The following is a 21,657-nucleotide window of genomic DNA, read 5'->3' on the forward strand; positions in this document are numbered from 1 at the left end:
CTGGCTGGCATGTGGTGCTGGGGGATTGAACCGCAGTCCCTGTGCTTTGCTTAGCTTGTTCTAAGTAGGTGCTTTAGACCACTGAGCCATCTCACCAGCCCCTAATCCCAGCTCTTGGGAGGCTGTGAACAGGTGGATCATTATGAGCCTGATCTAACAGTGAAACCCTGAACACCCTCTAGACCCTTCCCTAAAAAAAAGAGATCTTTTTCTCAACAAGGGAGAAATAATTATGTATGGGGAGATAGTGACCTAGCAGGGACAGGAAGGTGATGACAGAGGGCAGAGGCAAAGGGTGGCTCCTTAAGTGTGAGGGAGGAGGCGCACAGCACAAAAACACAAGCAAGGACTGGCACCAACAAGAACCAGAGCTGCTCACTGAAAGAAATGAGTGGGAGGCAGCATGCGGAGACAGATGCTGGTGGTAGGCATATGCCGCAGTGGCCAGCTGCAGCCCTCTTGTGAACACCTGGCTTCATCCATGCACTGAGAAGCACCATGATTCAGCAGGGTATGAGGATGGTAGAAGGACAAGTCTGAAGAAGCAGGTATGAAATATGGCCTAGGGGAGGAGAAGAGTCAATGGATTAAGGAAACTATTTTCAAGTGCCATTCAATTTATCTGAGAGAAGGCAAAAACGCAAACAAAAGGTGATAAGAGGAAAGATAAATAACAGATTAAACCTTATTCCAGCTTCCTACATAAATGCACGAGTGTCTCAATAGGCTACCTACCACAAAAAGAAAGTCAAGATTTCTTATTCCCTGGGTGTAATGCGGGCATGCAGCTTGTCACAGTGGCTTAAATACAGCAAGTGTTTGACTTACAGTTGGTGTGTGGATGAGCTACAGGAGGGGTTACCAGGCAGGGGTTGTTGCACTGTTACCAAACACATTTCAAGGGGCCTAAATTTGCTGTCACACAGATAAGCCTGTGCTGATAATCTTGAAGGCCAGAATCCTGAGGGTTGAAATGCCAAAAATCACCATGCTGAAAAATTAAAACCTCTGAAATTCTGCAAGTCAGACTTTTTTGTTTTAGAAATCTGGTTTTGTTTTTGAATTTTTCCACTAATTTAAATTGTCATGGGGCCTGGCCCTAGCTCAGTCCTTTAAGTGGCTGCTTCCACAAAGCTGTCAGCCTCAGGTTCCTGGAGTTCGAACCTCACAACTCTCCCACTGGCCAAAAGTGCCCTGAAGGCATTCGAGGAAGAAAAAAAATATAAAATAAAAAAATAAAATAAATTGTCAGGTTTTTTTTTTGTTTTTTGTTTTTTTTTTTTTTTGCAATTTGCAGTATCATTTCAAATACTGGAGGTATAAATTGTTTGAATGTGTAGGGAACTCTAGTTAATTTTATGCTTTTTTCATGAATCTGGCTCTGAGAAAGCTCAGTATCATGTTGTCAGCTCTGTAGAAGCACAACCCGAGTGTGTAAAGTCATTGTGACTGCTAAAGTCAGAGAAGAGATGTCCCATTTCCATGTCTGCGTGTGTGAAAGCTAACATTCCTTCAGCGCTTGGCTTTTTGGTGATGTCAAAGCTTCTGACTGATCTTTCCACGAAGCTTGGGTTGTCTGCCATCAAACCTTAGGTAACACAGTGCTGAAGCTAGGTGTACACAAGCATTAACCACAGTTATGTGTTTATATAGTTTGCTTGTCGACTATGAATATATTTGTCTGCTTATAGCTGCCACACACATGCAATCATACTTGAATATGCCTACAGAGACATATTATAATTGTAACCATGCATGATGCATCCCTGTAATCCTAGCACTTGGGAGGCTGAGGCAGGAGGGTCGCCATGAGTTCAAGGCCAGCCTGGGTTAGAGAGGGAGACCCTATCTCAAGAAAAGGCCAGGGCCAGGGATGTAGCTCAATGAAACAGCACCTGCCTGGTGAGCACAAAGTCCTGAGTTCGATTCCTGGTACCCCGCCCCCCCAAAAAAAAAGAAAAGAAAAAAGATGGCTGGGAGATAGCTCAACAGTCTAAGCACCTGCCTGGCAAGCACAAGGAACAAGTGTGATGCCTGGTACTGCATGCCATGCCAGCCCTGGAACACTGGGTGAGCCACGCCATCCCCAACACCAGGGATGGTGGCACACACCTGTAATCCCAACTCTAGGGAGGCTGAGACAGGAGGATCACTACAAGTCTGAATTGTATAGCAAGACCCTGTATCAAATAAAGAAAAAAGAAAGGAAAAGAAATACAGTATATTATAACTATCTATCTGATTCTGATAAATGGCCTATAGAGTTTTTAGATGTTTCTCAAATAAATCTCATTTTAGAAGTATAAATGTCTTTTAAATTTTTAAAAAATTATTTTTCCATAGTTATATTGAATCAAATTTCCCCCACAAAGTCAACATTAAACCGAACCACTGAAGTTGATTCAGTTCTCATCCAATTCAGTTTGCGACCAGAATCAAAGAATTAAGTTTGTATATGAGGGTACCACTGTACTACTGGTGTTTTAGACTACAGAGGCTGATCATTTGGGATTTCAGCATTTGTGATTATGGTGTGTGAGGCTGTGTCTTTATTTTTATTTATTTATTTATTTATATTTGGTGGTACCAGGGTTCGAACTCAGGACCTTGCACTTGCCAGGCAAGCACCTGTTCCACTGAGTGATCTCCCTAGCCCCAAAGCTGTGTCTTCTGAGATGCACACAAACACAGCCATGTAGCACTGACTTCTCTAGAGAAACCCTCATGACTCAGCGGTGTAGAACTTCTACTACCTAGTGAGTCGCTTCACACAGCAGAGGAGAAAGCACACCCCATTCTCCATCTTGCTGTTGTTTACTTTGTTCAGCATCTCCTTCTTTAAGGGTTTCCTTTTCACCCACTCCCAGCTTTCTTTTGCTAGAGATAAAAGAGCACTTAGGATTCCCTTAGGTCTCTTGAGCTTTAGAATGTCCTCGTCATCATGGAACCCTCTTTCAGACTCACCCCACTTGCTCGGGTCTCTGAGAGCCTGAACTGACCACCTGCACATCGCTGGTGGCGGAGGGAAGGTGTTCTCCCTGTAGGCAAGGCCTCATGACTGCAGGCAGGATAAGGGAGAAAACGTTTCTGAGCAGAAGTGTTAAGTAAATCTGTGTCAAGTTAGCCCTGCCTCCCGCACACCAGCAGCTTATTTCGGGTCAGTTTCCACCATCCATGGCTCCAGGCAGGCCCAGCCCACGTGCCCGTGATGGGTGCTGGAGCTGCCCGCTCCTTGGTCAGGGTCTTCCCTGCCCATCCTGCAGTCCAACATTTATTACTAGGGCTTTCCTGTGGGGGAGCACTTTATGCCCATTATCTTTATCCTAATAAACCACTACTTACAGAGTTAGAGGCTGAATCAAGAACTAAATAAGCTGCCTAAGTCCAGGAAACCTGCGAGTGGCTGGGGCAAGAGTCCTGCCAGGATCTGTCTGCAAACATCACTCCTCTGGAGTCCTCTGTGCTAAGACTGTCTGCACCCTGCCCAGCCCCAGGCCAGCCTTGTGTCCTAAGACAGTGAGCTCAAGGAACAGCACATCATTCCGCTGCCTGGTTTGGGGCAGGGAGCTGCATCTGTAGACCCAGGACTGCTTTAGGGAGAGCACTAGGCACTTTTGCCCCTACTTAATTCATCTGTTGTGAGCTCAGTCCTTGCTCACAATCACCGGATAGCACAAGGCAGACATTTGCATTCTTGTATTAAGGATAATATACTGAGGCAAGTTGGGACTCAGTGAAATGTGAAGCTTGATTTTAAAGCCATGGAGCCGGCCCCTGGCTACAGGAGACCATCCCTTTGGGAAAGTATGCGAAGTCAGTTGGGGGACCAGAAAGCTGTACTCACACAGATCCCCAGGATGGCACTGGATGCAGCGTCAGACAGGGCTTAACCCCTGGGCCTCGGTGTCCACATCTGTAACAGCCTGGGTTTTTACTAAGAGAGCCCCTGGACCCTCCAGCTCTGAGCCAATACTAAAAGGAATGGGCAGCTGTCCTGTCCCTCCTGGACCACTCTCTTGGCCCTAGGCTCTTCTGTGACTGCCAAGCCTCAGACAGGTACACTGTCCCCCACCTGGGTTAAAGTGAAAACCAAGGGACACCTAAGGAATGCGACAGTCATTGGCAGGGGAGGCATCTCCGGGCGTGTAGGGGCGGGACCAAGCCCAGGAACAAAGTCCAGGCCAGAGGCTGCTCACCTCGGAAACGAAGGGGACGAGGTGTGCAGGGACAGACGGAGCTGTGCACAGACCAGAGAGGGGAACGGGCCAGAGACAGCGGGGCCAGAGCATCAGGGACAGTGCCAGTGGGACAGGGACAGCAGGGTCCAAGCATCAGGAACAGTGACAGCGGAGCCGGGAACCGTGCGACAGGGACAGCGGGGCCGCTTGGCGGGGACACTGGGGCCGCTGTCCGTCCCGGGCGGAGATGGAGCTGGAGGCCTCGAAAAGGGCCCCCGCGCACAGCGACAGTAACCCACGCAGCGGCAGGTGGGCCCGGGAACCCGGGAAGGGCTGGTGGTAAGGTGCCTCTGCGGTGGCTCCTGGATTGGTGTAAGAGGTCTCGGTCCACCTGGGAACAAGTCGAACCCAGGGTCACCGCCCGCGGTGGTGGCCAGCCTCTGCTCAGCCTGAAGAGAAACCCCGAGGTCTCTGGCAGAGCGCACCCGCCCCCTTCCCTTGCTCCCTCCCTGCCTCTTGCTCCCCTCTCTTTCTCTCTCCTCCCTTCTCCTCCCCTCCTTCCCTTCAAGGAGGTAGTTCTCCACCCGCTCTGTGTCTGCTGAGGCCTCAGTGCCCAGCCTGAAGCACCAGCTAGGAATGGGCAAGTCACAGCGGCATGCCACCTGGCCTGCGCTCCCGCTGGAGATTCTCCTCTGGTGTGGGAATCTCAGCTGCTGGGGCAGCTTGGCCAAGCCCCGGTGTGTGGCTCCTCTCCACAGTGAGAAGAGTGAATAAAGGCTGTCTTTAGCCTCAAATCATTATGGCTGTAACCTTCCCGAGCTCAGGCCTGGTCACAGAGAGCAAGCTGATGCTTGTGCCAAGACGTTGTAATATTCTGTGAGCTCATTTGGACAGTGACACTGTTCTATCCTAAGTGTCATGGAAGTTCTCCACAGAAAATTTAGATTTGCCATGGAGAATTAGAAAAGCAGAGGGCTGGTGTTATTTCCATTAGAAAAATGTGGTATTTATCAGCTGGCAACTGCTGCTGCGAATCCGTGCAGAGGTGGCTATTTTTGTGTCCACCTGGTTGTTCAGGGTGAAGAAGAGTATCCCCAAGAGGTGTGCCAGCACCCAGGAGACACTGGGTCCGCTGTCCACCCCAGGCAGAGATGGAGCTGGAGGCTGCTAAGACGGCACCCTCGTGCAGCGACAGTAACCCACGCCGTGGTTACTGTCAATTTTGAGAGAGGGTCTCACTAAGTTGCCCAGGTGGGGCTTGAACTTGTGATCCTCTTGTCTCAGCCCCCTTATTACCTTTCTGACCATATGTCTCATGTCCGTCCCAGGATGGCCTCAGGCGCTTAGGTTAGAGTCCCTGCGGGTGGAGTGGTTCACGGACAATCACGGAGAGTTAAGAACAGAGATGCTGAAATTAAATCCGAGGTTAAGTTTTATAAAAGCAGGCCAAGGATTTTACCTTCAAGGGAAACTAAGCCTACTTCTGTTACAAGCACAGTGTGAGCTACCAAGCTCAGCAGCAGGTGTGTGCCTGCTCCGCTTCCGAGCCGATGGCACATTCTTAGTGGGCTATGTTCCCCCAGTCACATAGTGAGAATTCAATATAACTTGAGAGTCACATGAGTAAAATGTGTCACCTATTGGGCAAAGGTGTTTACCTTAGACAAAAACCAAAACCAAAACAGCCTCTGCTCTCAATACATTATTGCAGGGTGGATAGACAAATATTGCATATACTAAATAAATAAGAAGGAGTTAATTCTATGTGAACTGAAGCCTCTTTTAGAAAGTGATGTGGTATGGAAAAGCATGAACATACTTGTAGGAAATGAGGAGTACCAGGTCGGGGTCTGTGCCTTTAGAAGCAGGGTGGCTGGGACTGCTGAGCACTCCCCACACCCCATGGTGCTGGGCTGGACCCAGAGCTTAGCACACTTGTCACCACAGGCTGCAGCCCTGCCTGGGTCTTCTTCTGAAGGCAGTATCTGAGAAAGACTAGGACAGAAGAGAGAGGAGTGGGAGGGGAGCCTTTCTGGTATGATCACCACACAAAGACCCTGAGATGGGACGTGTTTGGTGTCCACACAGCGGCAGAGACCAGGGTGCCTGGAGAGGAGCAAGCAGGAAGGAAGTGAGACATATGGTCAGAAAGGTAATAAGGGAGGCTGAGGCAAGAGGGTCACAAGCTCAAGTCCTGCCTGGGCAACTTAGTGAGACCCTCTCTCAGAATTGAAAAATAAAGGTTGGGGATGCATCTCAGTGATAGAGTGCCCCTGGGTCCAATTCCTAGTACAAAGAAAGAAGAAAGAAAGGTGAAGAGAAAGAAAGGAAAAAGAAAGAAAGAAAAGGAAGACATGTGGCATTGTAGCAGCCTGCAAGAGGACTTGGCACCTACTCTGGGAGAAGCAGGAGCCATTCTAGGGTTGAGAGCAGAAACTGACTGACCACCCCATGCCAACTCTGCCTGCTGGCTCAGGACAAGCTCAGGACGGCAGTGAGAGATAAGCAGAGGCTGCCTCTGTGGATGGGCAGAAGTGGGGAGCAGGGGTTGAATTCTGATTGAATTCCATACATAGCTCCCACATCCTTCAGGGGAGCAGGGCTACTGTTAGCTTTGTGCTTTTAAAGAGAAGAACTGTGCCGGCCAGCATACATTGCTTTCCCTGTAGGATCTCTGCCAGGCACAGCCTTTCCTCATGCCTGGATGTCCTCTTAGCACCTTGGACAGTACCCTCCTAGCTGGCAATGGCTGGCATATGTGGTGTTGTGGACACACATTATTTTATGCCTGAAAATGTTATACTTGAATATCATAGCTACTTGGGTTTGTGTTTGACTGCCAAACATTTTGTAACAGTTTTAAATTGATTTTATTTTTACAGCAACCAAGACAGGGAAGAAGTGAAGAAAGGGAATTTGATTGCACCACTAGCACTGGTAAGCTGTGAAATATGAAATGGGAATAATCCTAACTTCCATTCAAAGAGGACTTGATTCAGCAGCTGCAATGGCAACAGACTTTCCTGATGGGCCTGTGCTGTCTGGGCTGGCTTGTCACAGATGATGGACACTCTCCAGAGGCAGGGCAGGCTAGCTGAGACTCAGCCAGAGCTCCAGGTGCACAGGGAAGCTCAAAGAGAAAGTGTTTCCACAGCATCTTGCAAACTCCCCGTCTTGGAAAGTGTATCTTGGCACTGCGCTCCCTATGCTTACCTTAAAGTGGGCTTTCGGGTACAGGGGGCTGTGGGCCACAGAAACTTTCAAAACAGGAAATCCATGTTCACGTTTGGCTTCCAAGAAAAACTGGTCATCTATGGGATGGCTCCTGGGGATTTTGATTATGCTTAAGACCTCTCTCAGTGCTTTTCTTCTGGCTCAAGGTGGCCCAACATATTTTTGGAAGAAATCCAATCTTTTCATTTTTTAAAATTTTATTTTATTTTCAAACTACATTGGTAGGACAGTTTCAATAATTAACACATTGTATGCATTCTTCCTAGTGGCTTAATTGCTGTTAATCTTTTCATTTTTAATATGTCTCAGAGAAGCAGCCCAAGAAAGTATTTCCGTACTTTTGATAAACATGATGTGTTTCGAACTGACAGCCTTTATGGACAGCAAAGAAGTAGAATTTGTGGCATATCAGCTGAAACTTGAGCTCAGTGGGAAAATGGAAGCAAAGATCCCCAAACATTCACACATTACGCACATGTCTCAGTTACCACAGAGCTCTGTCATTCTCCTCCTCCACATTTTATGTGTTTCTCTTTTTAAAAGTTTCAGTAAAGACAAACAATTCCAACCTTGTGCTTGGAGAATATATTGCCTGTGATATAAAATCTGGTCTTAATACACAGATTTTTAACTTGTCTTCTATAAAAAATGAAACTATACATCATATAGTAGAAACACAGAAAATTTCACTTGAATGTAAAAACTTTAGGTTAAATTAAGTTTAAACTTAATATATATTCTTCCTCTGAGTAGATGGATACTCAGGATAAAACTGTTACATTATGAATACATTATTTTGTGGAAAACAGATTTAGATTTCCTTAGATGTTGCTAACCTAATTTTAAATTCAAGCTTAGAAACTTAAATTTAATTAATATGAAAAGCTTTAAAATTTAATATATAAAAGACATTAAAATTCCTCAAAGTCACGTAACATCCCCTAAGAGGACACTATGTGCTGACTCTGTGCTTCAAACTGTGGCTGACAGGCCACACACACTCCCTCCTTCCCTATGAGCCATTTAAAATTAATCTTGGAGAAGTTAGTATCTTCGGTAGTAATTTTAGGAACCCTTCCCCACTTGTTCTTTTTTTAAACTTAAAATAATGTTATTAGTACAAATCTGTACACGCAGCTTGTAGTCCTGCTGGAGACAGGTCGTTGCACACACCACACTTGTTTCTTCTAACCCCTTCTCTCTCTCTTCTCCCTCCCTTCTCCTCCAATTCCACTTCCCAAATCTCATTCTGGCTCACAATATTGATCTCAGCATAACCTGACCCCTTTCTTCGCTCTGAGCTGTCCCTTGCTATGACCTGATGTCTCTTTTGCTGGCCTGTGTGTTTAGTGATTGATGTCATTTAGCCCCCAGACCCGACTGAACTCCCAGAACTTGTTTAGGGCAGTTTGCATATACGCCAGACTCCCCCACAGGCTTCAGACCTCAGCCCCAGCGAGGCGTCAACCCAGTGTGGCCCAGCTCCCACCCCCAGAGGTCACTCCACCATCTGTCATGACTCAGAACTACATAACTGTCCCTTGTCCTGCAAAGAGGTGTCATGTCAGGGGAAAGGAGCAAGTAAAAAACTTGAGAAGAAAGGTAAGGCACAAGAGTAGAAAGGAAGCAATAAAAATGAAAATACAAATGAAACAAGATGTAGTCCAGCAGGCAGAAAGGGAGAAAAGAAAGATCCATAAAAAGTCAATCAAAACTACTGCTAAAGGGTGAAAATTAAAGATAAGAAAACAGAGACTACAAAGCCATTTGAAGTTTTGGAGCTTAGATCCATGGCTGGTGTCTGGGGTCTTCCATTTCCTGCGACACCTGGCCACGCTCCGTAGAGAGCACTGAGCCCAGCTGCCCTGGTGCAGACCCCAGGCCTCCTCCACCTCTCTTATACCCTCACAGTACTTTGTGACGTGCCCTGCAGGGATTCCACTGTGGGCTGTCACCTAACCCTACCATGCAGGGACCAGTTGACTTGCTGTCCTCAGCCTACACATCCCTGCCCCCTTCAGGTCTGCAATCCTCCAGACTGCCTTTAGCAGCTTCTCCAGAGCAGGACCTTCCTGAAGCCTGCTACAGAACACTGCAAAAAGCTTATTGTCCTCCACTGTTGAGCTGCTCTTAAAGCTAATTTAACCTCAAAACTCAGAGCATCTGTTTGCCTCCTATTTTTAGTTCTCTCTCTGAAATAGTCTGAATGTTGCTTTAAAGGGTATGTGTGTGTGTTGGTGTGTAAACTTAAGGTCTAGCCTTACTGCTCTTAATTCGTTACCTCAGGATCTCTGAGAGATCAGGCAATACTTCTTAGTGGAACCAAACCTTTATCTCTTCTGACTACATGATGATCATTCACAGAAATCAGACACTGAATAAGCAGAATTAGATCAATGTCTTCACAGAGTACAAAATAAATAGAATCATGAAATCAATCTGTCAATGATTTAGATTACAATTGTACTCTAGTATATTCATTTGAAACTATTTTTTTTAACTGATACAGGACCTCACTATGCAGTTCAGACTCCTAGCGATCCTCCTGTCTCTGCCTCCTCAGCACTGGAATTACAGGCATGTGCCACCACGCCCAGTTTTGGTGGCTGGCATGGCATATGGTACCAGGGATCGAACCTGGGTCCTTACCCTCACTAGACAGGCACTTAGACTGTCAAGCCACCTCCTCAGCTTCATTTGCAACTGTTATTTGGTGCAGACTTTAAGTAAAAATCCAAAAGCTCCTGTAACACCAGTTCTCCCTTTCAGTTTCGGTACTCTGACTGGCAGGACAAAGCATTCATGCTCCTGGGCACCGTCATGGCCATTGCTCACGGATCAGGGCTTCCCCTCATGATGATAGTGTTTGGGCAAATGACGGATAAATTTGTTAACACTGCTGGAAATTTCTCCTTTCCAGGTAATCATTTCCTTTTTTTCTTTACAAGCCATGAAATTTCTCTGAGTAAAAGGTTAGAAATTGATTTTAAATATTTATCAGATTCCTGTTAATGGTTTAGACAACTGGAAGACTCTACTCAAAAGAAAGAAATTGCAAAATTATTAGAAGAATTGCCAAATGTTCATTTAGCTGTCAAGAAATGCATGTGTGCCATTTGATTGTTAATATAGGAAAAGGAACATTACAGAAAGCTTTGCATGTAAACCAAGTAGGGAAGCTACTCTACTCGAGGACAGTGAGAGCAGGGTAAGTGGCATCTCTGCTGTCCCATTCGTCATTACTGATGGGTTTCAAGACATGTCAGTTATTATGACAGTATTTTTTAGCTGTGGACAGCTTGTAAATCTATTTTTCAGTTTTTTGGTCTCACCTTCCTTCAACTTTAAAAAATCATAGCCATTTCTGTCTGCTTTTTTGATCTGTGAAATTGACTAGAACTGGATATAACATTCATTATAGAGAAAATAGACTCAGTGTGAGGGTGATGTGCTTCGGAGCTCACCCAGAAGGCTACAAATACTGATGCAACAAAAGAATCCCTGGTGTCAGAGACCGACAAGAGGGGCCCTGGTGGCGCCGCGCAGCAGGGATCCAGTAGACGCTCTTACGTTCCTATTAGCCAAATTCCATGTAACAAGGACACTTTCTATGGTTTCTACCAAGCCAATAGCTCTGTTTCTCATGAACCCTTGAGGTTACTGGGCTAGGGAAGACTAAATGAAGCTTTGATGAGCAGTTGGTAGAATTAAAGTAACATAATAAAGGCAGCTGTTTTAGCAAAGACAATTGAGAAAAATGTGCTCCATCTTTGTTCTGTTCTTGTTTGTTTTATGAGACAGGTTATCCTTCCTTACTCCACCCAGTCGTAAGCTCATGACCCTCCTGCCTACATCTAGAAGGACCAGGATTATGAGACCACAGGTGTGTGCCACCATGCCCAGCTGTGCTCCATCATTTAGAAGAATTTCATAGAAGTTTTTGTTCAGTATTTGAGATTATATATCTAGTTGTTTTTGCAGAGTATAAATGTAGTTATCAAAGGGAATATGATTGTTTTATTAACAAAATAGAATATGTTTACATAAATATCAATGTCTTTTACAAATACAGAAACAGTTACAGCAAGTGCCTACAAAAGCATAGTTTATTTGTTCTTAAGTACTATGACCTCTGAGCAGAAAACTTTATTTTATGAATGGCCATCAAATTCCTTCATTGAGCTTACCCTGTGCTAGGTCCTATGCTGAGTGCGGTGCATACACAATTTCCGCTGACCCTCGTAAGAACAACTCTCCATGGCAGGTGGCCTTACTCCTAGGGTATGTAGAGAAAGGAACGCGTGGAGAGAGTAATCATCTTGTCCACTGTCACACTGCTGTGAGTGCGAGGCAGGTCCACGCAGGGCCTTTCTGACCTCCTGACCACGATCACAACCAGGTACACTTCCTCAAGGATAAATAACTGTGTTTTCACTAGGACAATAAATAAGTTTTGGGGAGTTTTAAATAGATTGCTTATATTTGACAAGTGACCAAACCCTGCACAAAACACTGTGAATAAAGAAGTTGGAGTAGGACAGCCTCCTTTGAAAAGTTTTTTAGGAAGTGATGGAAGCAGTAATTTTCTATTTGTTTTCCTTTTACTCTGTATAATGGCTAGATCTGTTGCATTTTAATTATGTATAATACATATACAACATATATTTTGTATATAAAGATAGATGTATATATCAGGACAGTGTTCATAATGGAACACATCAATAAAAACTTGATCTCTACTCAGTTTTATCCATTAATGGATGGATAAAGAAAATGTGTTCTATGATACTGTGGAATAAACAGACAGGAAATTCTGATACACACTACCACCTGAATGAAACTTTAAACATTGTGGCAAGTAAACTAAGCCAGTTTACAAAAAGACAAACACTGTATGACTTCATTTTTATGAGATGTTTAGTCAAATTCATAGGGACAGATAGTAGAGTAGTGGTTACAACGGGTTGGAGGAGAGGGATATGGGAAGCTCTTGTTTAATTAGCATGAAGTTTTAATTTTGCAAAATGAAAAGGCTTAGAAAATTGGTTGTACAATAGTTTGAGCATACTTAGCACTACTGGATAGCACACCTAAAAATAGTTATGTATTTTATAGCAAGTTTTAAAATTTGTAAGGGATCAAGACAGTGGGATTCACTTATCACAGATCAGTTCACTTTTGGACCTGTTTTCTTAATCCTGTTTTGTTTTTGCTAACATCAGAGTCATCTACAGCTTACAATTTGGAGCAGCGTGTTTGTTTTCTCTTTGCCATTAGTTATGCAATCAAACAGCTTTGAAGCTGGTCAAGGCAGTCCAGGATTGTGTGCTATGCCCAGGGCCAAATTCAAGGTCTCACTGGGGAATGGCATGAGTAAGTAACTGCTGAAAGGATTAATTTAGGAGAGTCGCCAACTTCATTTCAATAGCTCCCAAATTCTAAATACTTGGTTTAGGGCCTTTGGCCCTGGCAGGTCATTATGCATGTTGGCTATCTTGGAGGCTTTCAAATGATAAGTCTCTCAGATTTTATGAATTTCTAATATCCACTCCCCTTTTTGGAGAAAATGAAGTCTTTCAAGGAAACCCTACACTCAGAATGCTCCTTGATATGTTCAGAGTTGTAGAGTTTGGTAAAAAAAAAATCATAGCAATTGAGAGCAGATAGTGCACTTAATTGCGGCCCTCAACGATGGCAAACCTTTTAGAGTTTTCAATGATAACAAATTGCTAACTCATTGAAATGAGAAGGTGTTCATTTAGGGTCTGTTTTTACAATTGTTAGATTCTGAGACAACTAGACTTAGTGGAAGCCAAGTGACAGGGGAATGCTAGGAGAGAAAAGGGTTGGACTGCAAGAGAGCTGACAATGATCCATTGTGAACACAGCCCAGCCCTGTCAACACAGCTGCCCAACGAATCTGCACCCATAGAAGCTATGCACAGAACATTTGATCCAAAACTTCAGGGGCAGTCCAAGCAAGCAGCTCTTCTGCAGAGGCTCAAGAGCTTGGTGTCTTTCATGCCATATCTGTGGGACTACGATAATGTAAATTCTGCAAGAAAATTGCTGTGCCCTGCATATCCTGCCCTGCCTGGAGGTTGTGGGGAAAGGCATGTTGGACCCCAGCTTACTTTAATGGTCTGCAGTACCCATGCTGCCTGACCTACAACTGCTCTTTGTTTTCTGCTGAATATTTCTGTTTGCTAAAAGAAGTCCTGGGAAGAATCAAGAAAGGCAGGTGTTGATTCATTTGAGGCACAGATACTACAGTGAGGACTCCATTTCCCCATCCTGACCCCTAGTGCATGCAGTCCCTTCAGGCCCTGCATGCACGCACAGCTATGTGACCTTGATTAAGTTGCTCAACATCTCTAACCCTGATGGCTCCTGTATTTGAAAGGTAATAGTAGATTTATGAATAGAATTATATGAGGTGATTTATGAAAAATGTCTGGAACATAAGCAATCAACAAATATCAGGGGACAACTAGCTGAGAACTTGGAAGTGTAACAGCCAGTCTGAGCTTCTGTTTTTCCACCTGCCATGTGGGTGGGTTGTGTGGGAACTCTGAAATGAACAGGCCACCTCAGGAGTTCCTCCTTCCTTTGTTGCTTCAATGGATGTAGGAGTCCTCCCTCCTGTCACATTAGGGTCACCCGGGATGCCTTTAACCAATATGACACTCTGGACTCTGTTCTACGATCTGGTTTAATTGCACTTGGGTAGAGTCTGGGCATCTGTATTTTTTCAGGGCTCTCAATGACATTGAGAAGACCAAATCAGATGACTCCCAGGAGAATGTATTTGCAGCTGAAACATCAGAGGCAGTAGGTCCTACAGATGAAGAGCCCTCGAGTGTTCTGAGAAAGTCCCTGCCCTTTCCCCAACATCTGTCCTGCCCTTGTTCAGACAGCCAGAACTCTGCACTTCCAGGCACTGCCGTAGAACTAGATCACTGTTCTTTCCCTGGGACTAAGGGAGGAAAGAGTTAAATCGGAATGCCTACAGAACCCTATTTCTTAATAGAAAGACAGCGTTAGGTATGGAAAGAATTAGAAAGTTCAAGACATAAGTCGAAAGAAAGGAAGGTTTGTTCAGTATTTCACCTGATTTCTAAATCAGGAAGAAACCCCACAGTAAGTTCTTCAGATGCTGCAGATTAAGAGTGGCTCAGTGGTCTCCAATTCCAAGCGTATATCCAGAGTCTGCTGCATGAGAACTCACTCAGGAAGGAGACAGTGCTCCAAACTGCCCCAGCTGCTGAGGAAACAAGGGAAAGGCTAGGCCTCCCCAGGGGCTTGAAAGCTGGTTGAAAGTCAGTCGGAAGCATTTTGCATCAATAGGAAAAGCTGGTGTTTTAATGGGTGCCAGGTAACCAATCCTGAGGTAAGTTCTGAGTAAACTTAAAACCTTATCTCCCTTTGGAAAAAGATAAGAAGGATACACAATTCTCAGCATGTCCTTACACTGTGTACACACATGAATGAACAAAGACAGGCAAGTTTTTCTGCCAGGACCAGAGAAATAGGAAATAACCTTCCCGCTGTGGTGATTTTTATACTATTACTTCTTGAATTCAGTAAATATAGCCTGTTTCATTTTATTTCTTCACTTTGAATTTTTAGAAAATAAACCAAATCATTTTCAAACAAATCAATCAGTGCAATAGTATTAGAGCATAAGCCAAACTTCTGGGGCTGACTTGGGAGCTCTGTAGCTTTGGATAAGTTACTTTATTTCTCTCTGTATCAGCGTAGTCTTCTGTAAAAAAAAAAAAAAAAAACTAAATAAAAAATAATCTTCTATAAAAGAATAGAAAATAGCCCTACCTCATGGTTTGTTTTCAAAAGTAAATGAGCTAATGCGTGTAAAGTGCTCAGAGCAGCACCTAGCACAGAATAACAGCTCTCACCACGCAGGGGGTCTCGTGCTCATTTTTGTAGCCCCAGGCTGGTCTTGAGCTTGGAGTAATCATCCTATTTCGACTTCCCGAATGCTGGGATTACAGGCAAGTGCCACCACAAGCAGTTCCAGGCTGGCAGGGCCTGTCCAGGGATCTGGGGCCAGCATAGCATGCAGGACAGGGGATCAAACTCCAGTCCTTGTGCTTGCCTGGTATGTGCTTATGCCTCTGAACTATCTCGCCAGCCCCAATAATAGCAATTATTAATGCAAGAGAACCATGAAATGCACATTGACCTTTTCTCTAATTAGCTTAAATTAATATACAATATATTTCATTCCCATTAATGTTCTTTTAAAAATATCACAATACAGTGATGTTATTAAATAAGGCAGGCACGCAGGCCTTGAGCAGTGGTCAGTGATGTGATTTGTCTTTGGGGAACTCAATTATCTTCCTGGCTTTATTCTTCCCAGCAGTGGATATGATTTGCCCTTTCTCTCACTGATGTCATAAAGCAGGAAGAGAAACACAGATACAAACATGAGGCGTGCAGAAGCAAATGTTTGCAAAGTACTTAAGGCCAAGAAGAAGGCGCTCCTTACGTCTCATGCTTCTGCTCTGGCCCTTGGCAGCTGCCCCTGCTGCTCTGCGCGCTCTGTGGCTCCCATGCCCCTCTGTGCCGCAAAGACCCAGAAATCCAGGGTGAGAGAACGTGGGTGCTCATGTGGCCCCTGGGCCCATGACACTCTAAATCTCAGGCGAGGCGCAGGGTGTACTTGCATGTGCAAAAAGGAAAGGAGAGCTTTCCTAGAGAAACTTGCCTGTAAGGTCTTCTATCGGTAGCTCATACTCTTAAATTTATAGCAGATTTTCAAATTCTAGCAGTGACTGCTAATAGTTCAATTTTTCAAATATGTTTTTGTTTTCTTTTGTTTTTATTTAGTGAATTTTTCATTGTCACAGCTAAATCCAGGCAGAATTTTGGAAGAAGAAATGACTAGGTAATTTACATGTATTTATGTATGGTGTGCTACTTTTAATGTTTCATTTGAAGGTAGTTCCAAACCACAGAGTTGAAAGAACATAGTGAGGGTGCCCTTGCTCTTCCCCTGTATACAGTCAGCCACTGTATTTCTTGGGCCCGGGGCCCCTACTCGGGGGGCTTAAGCACTACGATGCTTCCCTCCTTAGCCAGGGTGCAGTTATTAATGGCAGCAAATTTAATATCGACCCAATACTTTTATATGACTTGCCATGTGTATTTTAGTGTTTCCAGTTAACCCAATAGGGTTATTCGTGATATTTTCTCCCCTTTGGGTCTCCCCACAGGAGCCTCAAAACCTGTAACCTAATGTTTATGTGGCTGCATTTCACTTAATGTTGCTGGTTGAAATGAGTCTCTCTGCTAAAGCAGGCTTGCAAGCTTTCTACCTAAACAGTTTATAAACTTAGGTTAAAATATATTTGAAAATACTGAAACAATTTAATACTGTTAAAAATGCTAATTTTCTATTTATGTGGTTAAGTTTTCTACCCAGATTAGTTTGAATTCATGACTTTAATCATATTATTTAAAAAATATTTTACAGATTAGTTTGAATTCATGACTTTTATCATATTATTTTAAAAATATTTTAAGATTCTGTCAGGTAGGAAGAGGTGTTTTATTCTCTGTGCAAGTGATATAGGAACGCTTACACAGAGAACTATGTATTTGTCATATTTATTCCTCTATTTGCATTATGTAAGCAGTAGTGAACTTTCTCAGCATAATACAACAGGTGGGCTTAAGATCCCATTATGGATGAGAAGTTAAATGGCATTTTGAAAGTGTCATCAGTTAAAAGTACACCATTGTCACACTTTTAGTCTGCTGCTAACCACAATAGTTTATCTACTTTCATTGGATGATTGTTTAAGTAGATAGATTTTCCATCCTGAAGTTCATCTTCTTGTCATTTAAGAAGGAAAAAACTCCTTTGTAATGTCTTCTGCAGTCTTTGTGATGAGTTTAGTAAAATGATTAATTTCCAACACTGAGAATTTCTCCTGGAACAGATGAAGAAGCAAGGTATTTGAAGAGGCCTTTCTACCTATTTTCCAGATACGCCTATTATTATTCAGGATTAGGTGCTGGAGTTCTGGTTGCTGCCTATATACAGGTTTCATTTTGGACTTTGGCAGCTGGCCGACAGATTAAGAAAATTAGGCAAAAGTTTTTTCATGCTGTTCTACGACAGGAAATAGGCTGGTTTGACATCAACGACATTGCTGAACTCAATACACGGCTAACGGAGTAAGTATACTGTTAATGTCATGCTTTCGTGAAGAAAGGAAGCACTAATTCTTGAGAATTTTCAAGGGTTGTTTTAAACAAAAGCAATACTGGATTAAGAGCTTGGCATAGTTGGAGAAAGAGCCCCTGACCGCCATTGCGGGACACTCTGCAGCCTCTGCCACCGCGTGTCTCCCGTATCTGCTCTTTCTCTCCTAGCCACAGCAGGGTTACTGGGGACCAGAGCACATCTTAGCCATGCTGGGGTCACTGCAGGCCTGACAGGTGCTAAGGCATTCAGGAAAGACAGGTGGGTGGGTGAATGAAGGACTGCATTAATGCACAGGAAGGCTTGCTTAGTAGATGGTGGGTCTTCCTCAGCAAACATCTGAGGACCTGCTCCACGCTGAGCACCGTTCGAGGGACCAGGGAACACAGCATACAGCTCTGCCTCTGGTGCTCAAAGCAGGGGCAGTGAGACAAGGTGAACATTCCTGGTTGGGAGTTCTAGCAAGAGCATGGTGAGCAGATAAGGTCGAAACAGGAAGACCTTTTAGGCTTCGGCAAGGACTTGGTCCTTTGCCCTGAGCAGAGTGGCAACCTCTGGAAGGTTTTGCTTTAAGGTGCTGTGATCAGACCTGCACTTCTGGAGGACCCCACTGGGCACTGTGAGAGTAGGAGCAGGGGCTGAAGCCAGGCGCTGTTCCCTGTGGCCTCCCTGGAGAGGCCAAATGGGCCTTCTCTGACAAGCCTGGAGGCAGAGGTGGCTCAATTAGGTAGTTTTTCAGATTGTAAAATACTTGAATAGACTTTACCAGTGAAACATTCTTTTCTTTTCTTTTCTTTTTTTTGAAGGGGGGCTGGCTTATCCCACCTTGGGGTGCGTGGTTGCCTGTGGTGCCAGGGATCAAACCACAGTCCCTGTGCTTGCCTAAGCTTGCCTGCTGGCGCTTTAGACTGCTGAGATATTCTCGCCAGCCCAACCAGTGGAACACTCTTCATCTAAAAATATGAAATCTGAAATGCTTCAAAATCTGAAACTAGGGGGCCAGGGAGATGGCTCAGTAGAATAAATGCTTGCCTGGCAAGCGCAGGGTCCTGAGTTCAATTCCCGGTACCACAAAAAAAAAAAAAAAAATTGAAACTTAGTACTCAAAAGCTTTCAGATTTTGGAGCATTTCAGATTTTATTTATTTATTTATTTTTTGGTGGAACCAGGGATTGAACTCAGGCCCTTGCGCTTGCCAGGCAGGCGCTTATTCTACTGAGCCGTCTCCCCGGCCCCCAGATTTTAGTGTTTTAGGCAGGGGATGCTTAAGCTGCAATAGGAAATAATATTTCCAGGTGATTGTTTCCAGTATTATGCCAAAGCCTTTCCTGATTCTTGATTTTAAACAAATTGATTCATGAGTTCAAGAAGTCAGCACTTCTCTAATAGGATTAGCTGACTTAATAGTATCAACTTCAGTTATATTAGCTTCGTAGCACATAAGCTAATCCTGAATTTTGGAGAACATACCACTCTGGAGGCTCGGACTGTGCAAGCGGCTAGAAGTAGAGTGAACATGTTTTATGTGTTGTCTATGTATTTGTGAAATATCTGCTTCACCTTTCTAATGGAAAGACCTCTGCATGTAACCACTGAGGTGTGATCTTTTTTAGTGACATCTCCAAAATCAGTGAAGGAATTGGTGACAAGGTTGGAATGTTCTTTCAAGCAGTGGCCACGTTTTTTGCAGGATTTGTAGTGGGTTTCGTCAGAGGCTGGAAGCTCACCCTGGTGGTCATGGCCATCAGCCCCGTGCTGGGACTGTCCACCGCTGTCTGGGCAAAGGTCTGTGACACCTGGCATCTTCTGTTTATTTAACTCATGTGCATGTAGTTATTTTAATTCCAGAGCCCAGTATTTGTACAAATCCACATTAAATGTCTGCGAAATCATATGCAGAAGGGTATTGTTAATGTGGAGCTTTAATAAGTAATTGGCTTGTAATGTGCTTCAGAATGTCACAGTTTTAACCTCAGCTCTAGACTTCTTTGCACTATTATTTATTTGGGTAAACCTAGCACAGTACTTTAAGCGGCCTGTGTAGTTATGTCATTTGAGGAAACACGGCTTTACAATATAGCATTCCTCCAAATGAACACATGAGTTGCATTTTGGGGCTTCGGTGCTGTCTGTGGATTTTTACCCAGGACAGTTACGAGGTCTCCTGCCAGTTTTGCCTTATGACAAAAGGCGCATATCTGCTTTCCTATTGCCAACACTTTAGAGCGGAGAAATTCTGCTGGCAAGTTTTGTTCCTTTGGGGATTGAGAATTTCTCTAGAGAAGGATTTGTATCTTTTTTACTTTAACTCCCCTTTTACTTTCCTTTGGAAAGATCCTTTTTAGCTTTCTCTGTATTCAGTGGACTACCCAGGAGCAAATCTGAAAGCATTACTTTCATAGCACTTAAAAATTGTGACATCAAAAGAGAAACCATGCTGAATGATCTCAAAATGCAAAGTTTTATTTTGTTTTGCCTTACAACAAACTGAAAAAAAAATAGTAGCTGTGGATTTTGACCCTATTCCCAGAAGCACCACTCAGGACCCTGGGCTTCCTTTTCTTGGGTGCTCTGGGAACACCCATCATGGGGGTGAAGGTGGCCACAGCTCTGGGCTGCTGTGTGCCATCTGCATGGGACTCTGACATTTGGTGAAGCACAGAGCTCACCAAGACTTAGGGAAGAGCTTCCCGACCGTCTTGAGCACTATTCCCATGCCCACACTCCTCCTCACCACTTCACTTCTGTTCAGGTCCTCTCTGCGTTTAGTGACAAGGAGCTGGCTGCGTATGCCAAGGCGGGTGCTGTGGCAGAGGAGGCCTTGGGAGCCATCAGGACCGTGATAGCTTTCGGAGGCCAGAACAAAATGCTGGAAAGGTCAGAACCAGTTAAAGGACCCCCTTTTCTTTTTCACTGTTCACCGTGGTATGTGCTTAAAACTCTCAACATTCACACTTCTCCCCTTGCTGAGGGCTGTCCAGTAAGGTCAGGCTCAAACACAGGATTCTCAGCATTTATGTTCTGTGACTCCTTTGGTGTCAGATGATGCCCACAGGCTGATATATTTTTAAACGTGTTAAAAATAATCTTATTTAAAATAAAACAGATAGCATTTCAAAGGACACTAATCATTTTTGGCTCAGTTACCAAATTGCTTTCACTCTCTTTCTAACTGTGATCTGAAATATAAGAAAGAGAGCCCTAGTGGCTGAGACCCCCTAGTTGCAGCCCAGGGCACCTCCCCAGTGTCCAAGACAGTCTGGCAAATAGCACCTGAAGGCGTCTGTATGCTGTCTGTGGCCCTGCACACAGAGGGGAACATGAGCTATCCCTTGAAAATGCTTTTTGTTGTGATGTGACTGTCATATGTAGAGCTGTCCACATGTAATGGGTGGGTTGTGATGAGTTCAGAGACAAGCACACATCCACAGAGAAGTCCTCTGCTTGATTTAGATGTAAATAATTATTTGTCTCCTCAAATAACAACACACCCTCATTGAATGTCACTCCATGCAAAGTGTGATCTTCATTTATTGTTCTATGAGACCTCAAGATCACAGTTATTGAAAGAAAATTTCCACTGTTCAAAGCAAAGGGGTCCCTCATCCCTTTCATTCTATTTCCTACCTTTGTATTTCTTAATTCCCCTCAGGACATGCATCTCTGGTTCTCTAAGTCTTCCTTTCTCTCTCCGGCTGCTGCTTGCTGCACAGACTGCACCCGTCAACAGGTGGACCTCAGGGAGTCAGCATGATTAGGCACAGTAAGCCCACACAAGTTGCCTAAGCAAGGTGATGCCAATGTATCCACCTGCCTCTGGGCTCCTTGTCCCTGTGTGATGGACACAGCTGCTGCAAGCACTCAGGCTTGGTCGCCCATGCAGACCCTGTCTGGATTGGCCTTAGCTGGCAAGGTGCAGCTCAGCTGGGAGGAGGAGCACCCAAGTAGGGAGTGCTGTGGAGCCCAGGTGTTATAAGCAGCTGGCCAGGCACAGCTCAGCTGGGAGGAGGA

General features: G+C 44.4%; 1 protein-coding gene across 5 annotated transcripts in view; it reads left to right on the plus strand.

Annotated features, from left to right (window-relative positions):
• Nucleotides 1-4,217: 4,217 nt before the first annotated feature.
• Abcb4 (ATP binding cassette subfamily B member 4) overlaps nucleotides 4,218-21,657 on the plus strand; it is a 61,387-nt gene continuing 43,947 nt past the window's right edge. For 2 of the 5 annotated variants that reach the window (XM_023717988.1, XM_023717989.1), the window contains exons 1-7: nucleotides 4,218-4,487; nucleotides 7,061-7,115; nucleotides 10,182-10,332; nucleotides 16,266-16,323; nucleotides 17,427-17,618; nucleotides 19,260-19,431; nucleotides 20,399-20,523. In XM_023717988.1, coding sequence (XP_023573756.1) covers nucleotides 4,426-4,487; nucleotides 7,061-7,115; nucleotides 10,182-10,332; nucleotides 16,266-16,323; nucleotides 17,427-17,618; nucleotides 19,260-19,431; nucleotides 20,399-20,523 — 815 coding nt within the window. In that variant the 5' untranslated portion in view covers nucleotides 4,218-4,425. Of the gene's footprint in view, nucleotides 4,488-7,060; nucleotides 7,116-10,181; nucleotides 10,333-16,265; nucleotides 16,324-17,426; nucleotides 17,619-19,259; nucleotides 19,432-20,398; nucleotides 20,524-21,657 lie in introns of those variants that run through there. The other 3 variants (XM_023717991.1, XM_023717990.1, XM_023717992.1) reach the window with 3 other exon arrangements.

The sequence above is a fragment of the Octodon degus genome, unplaced genomic scaffold, assembly GCF_000260255.1.
Source record: "Octodon degus isolate 3935 unplaced genomic scaffold, OctDeg1.0 scaffold00056, whole genome shotgun sequence".
Taxonomy (NCBI): domain Eukaryota; kingdom Metazoa; phylum Chordata; class Mammalia; order Rodentia; family Octodontidae; genus Octodon; species Octodon degus.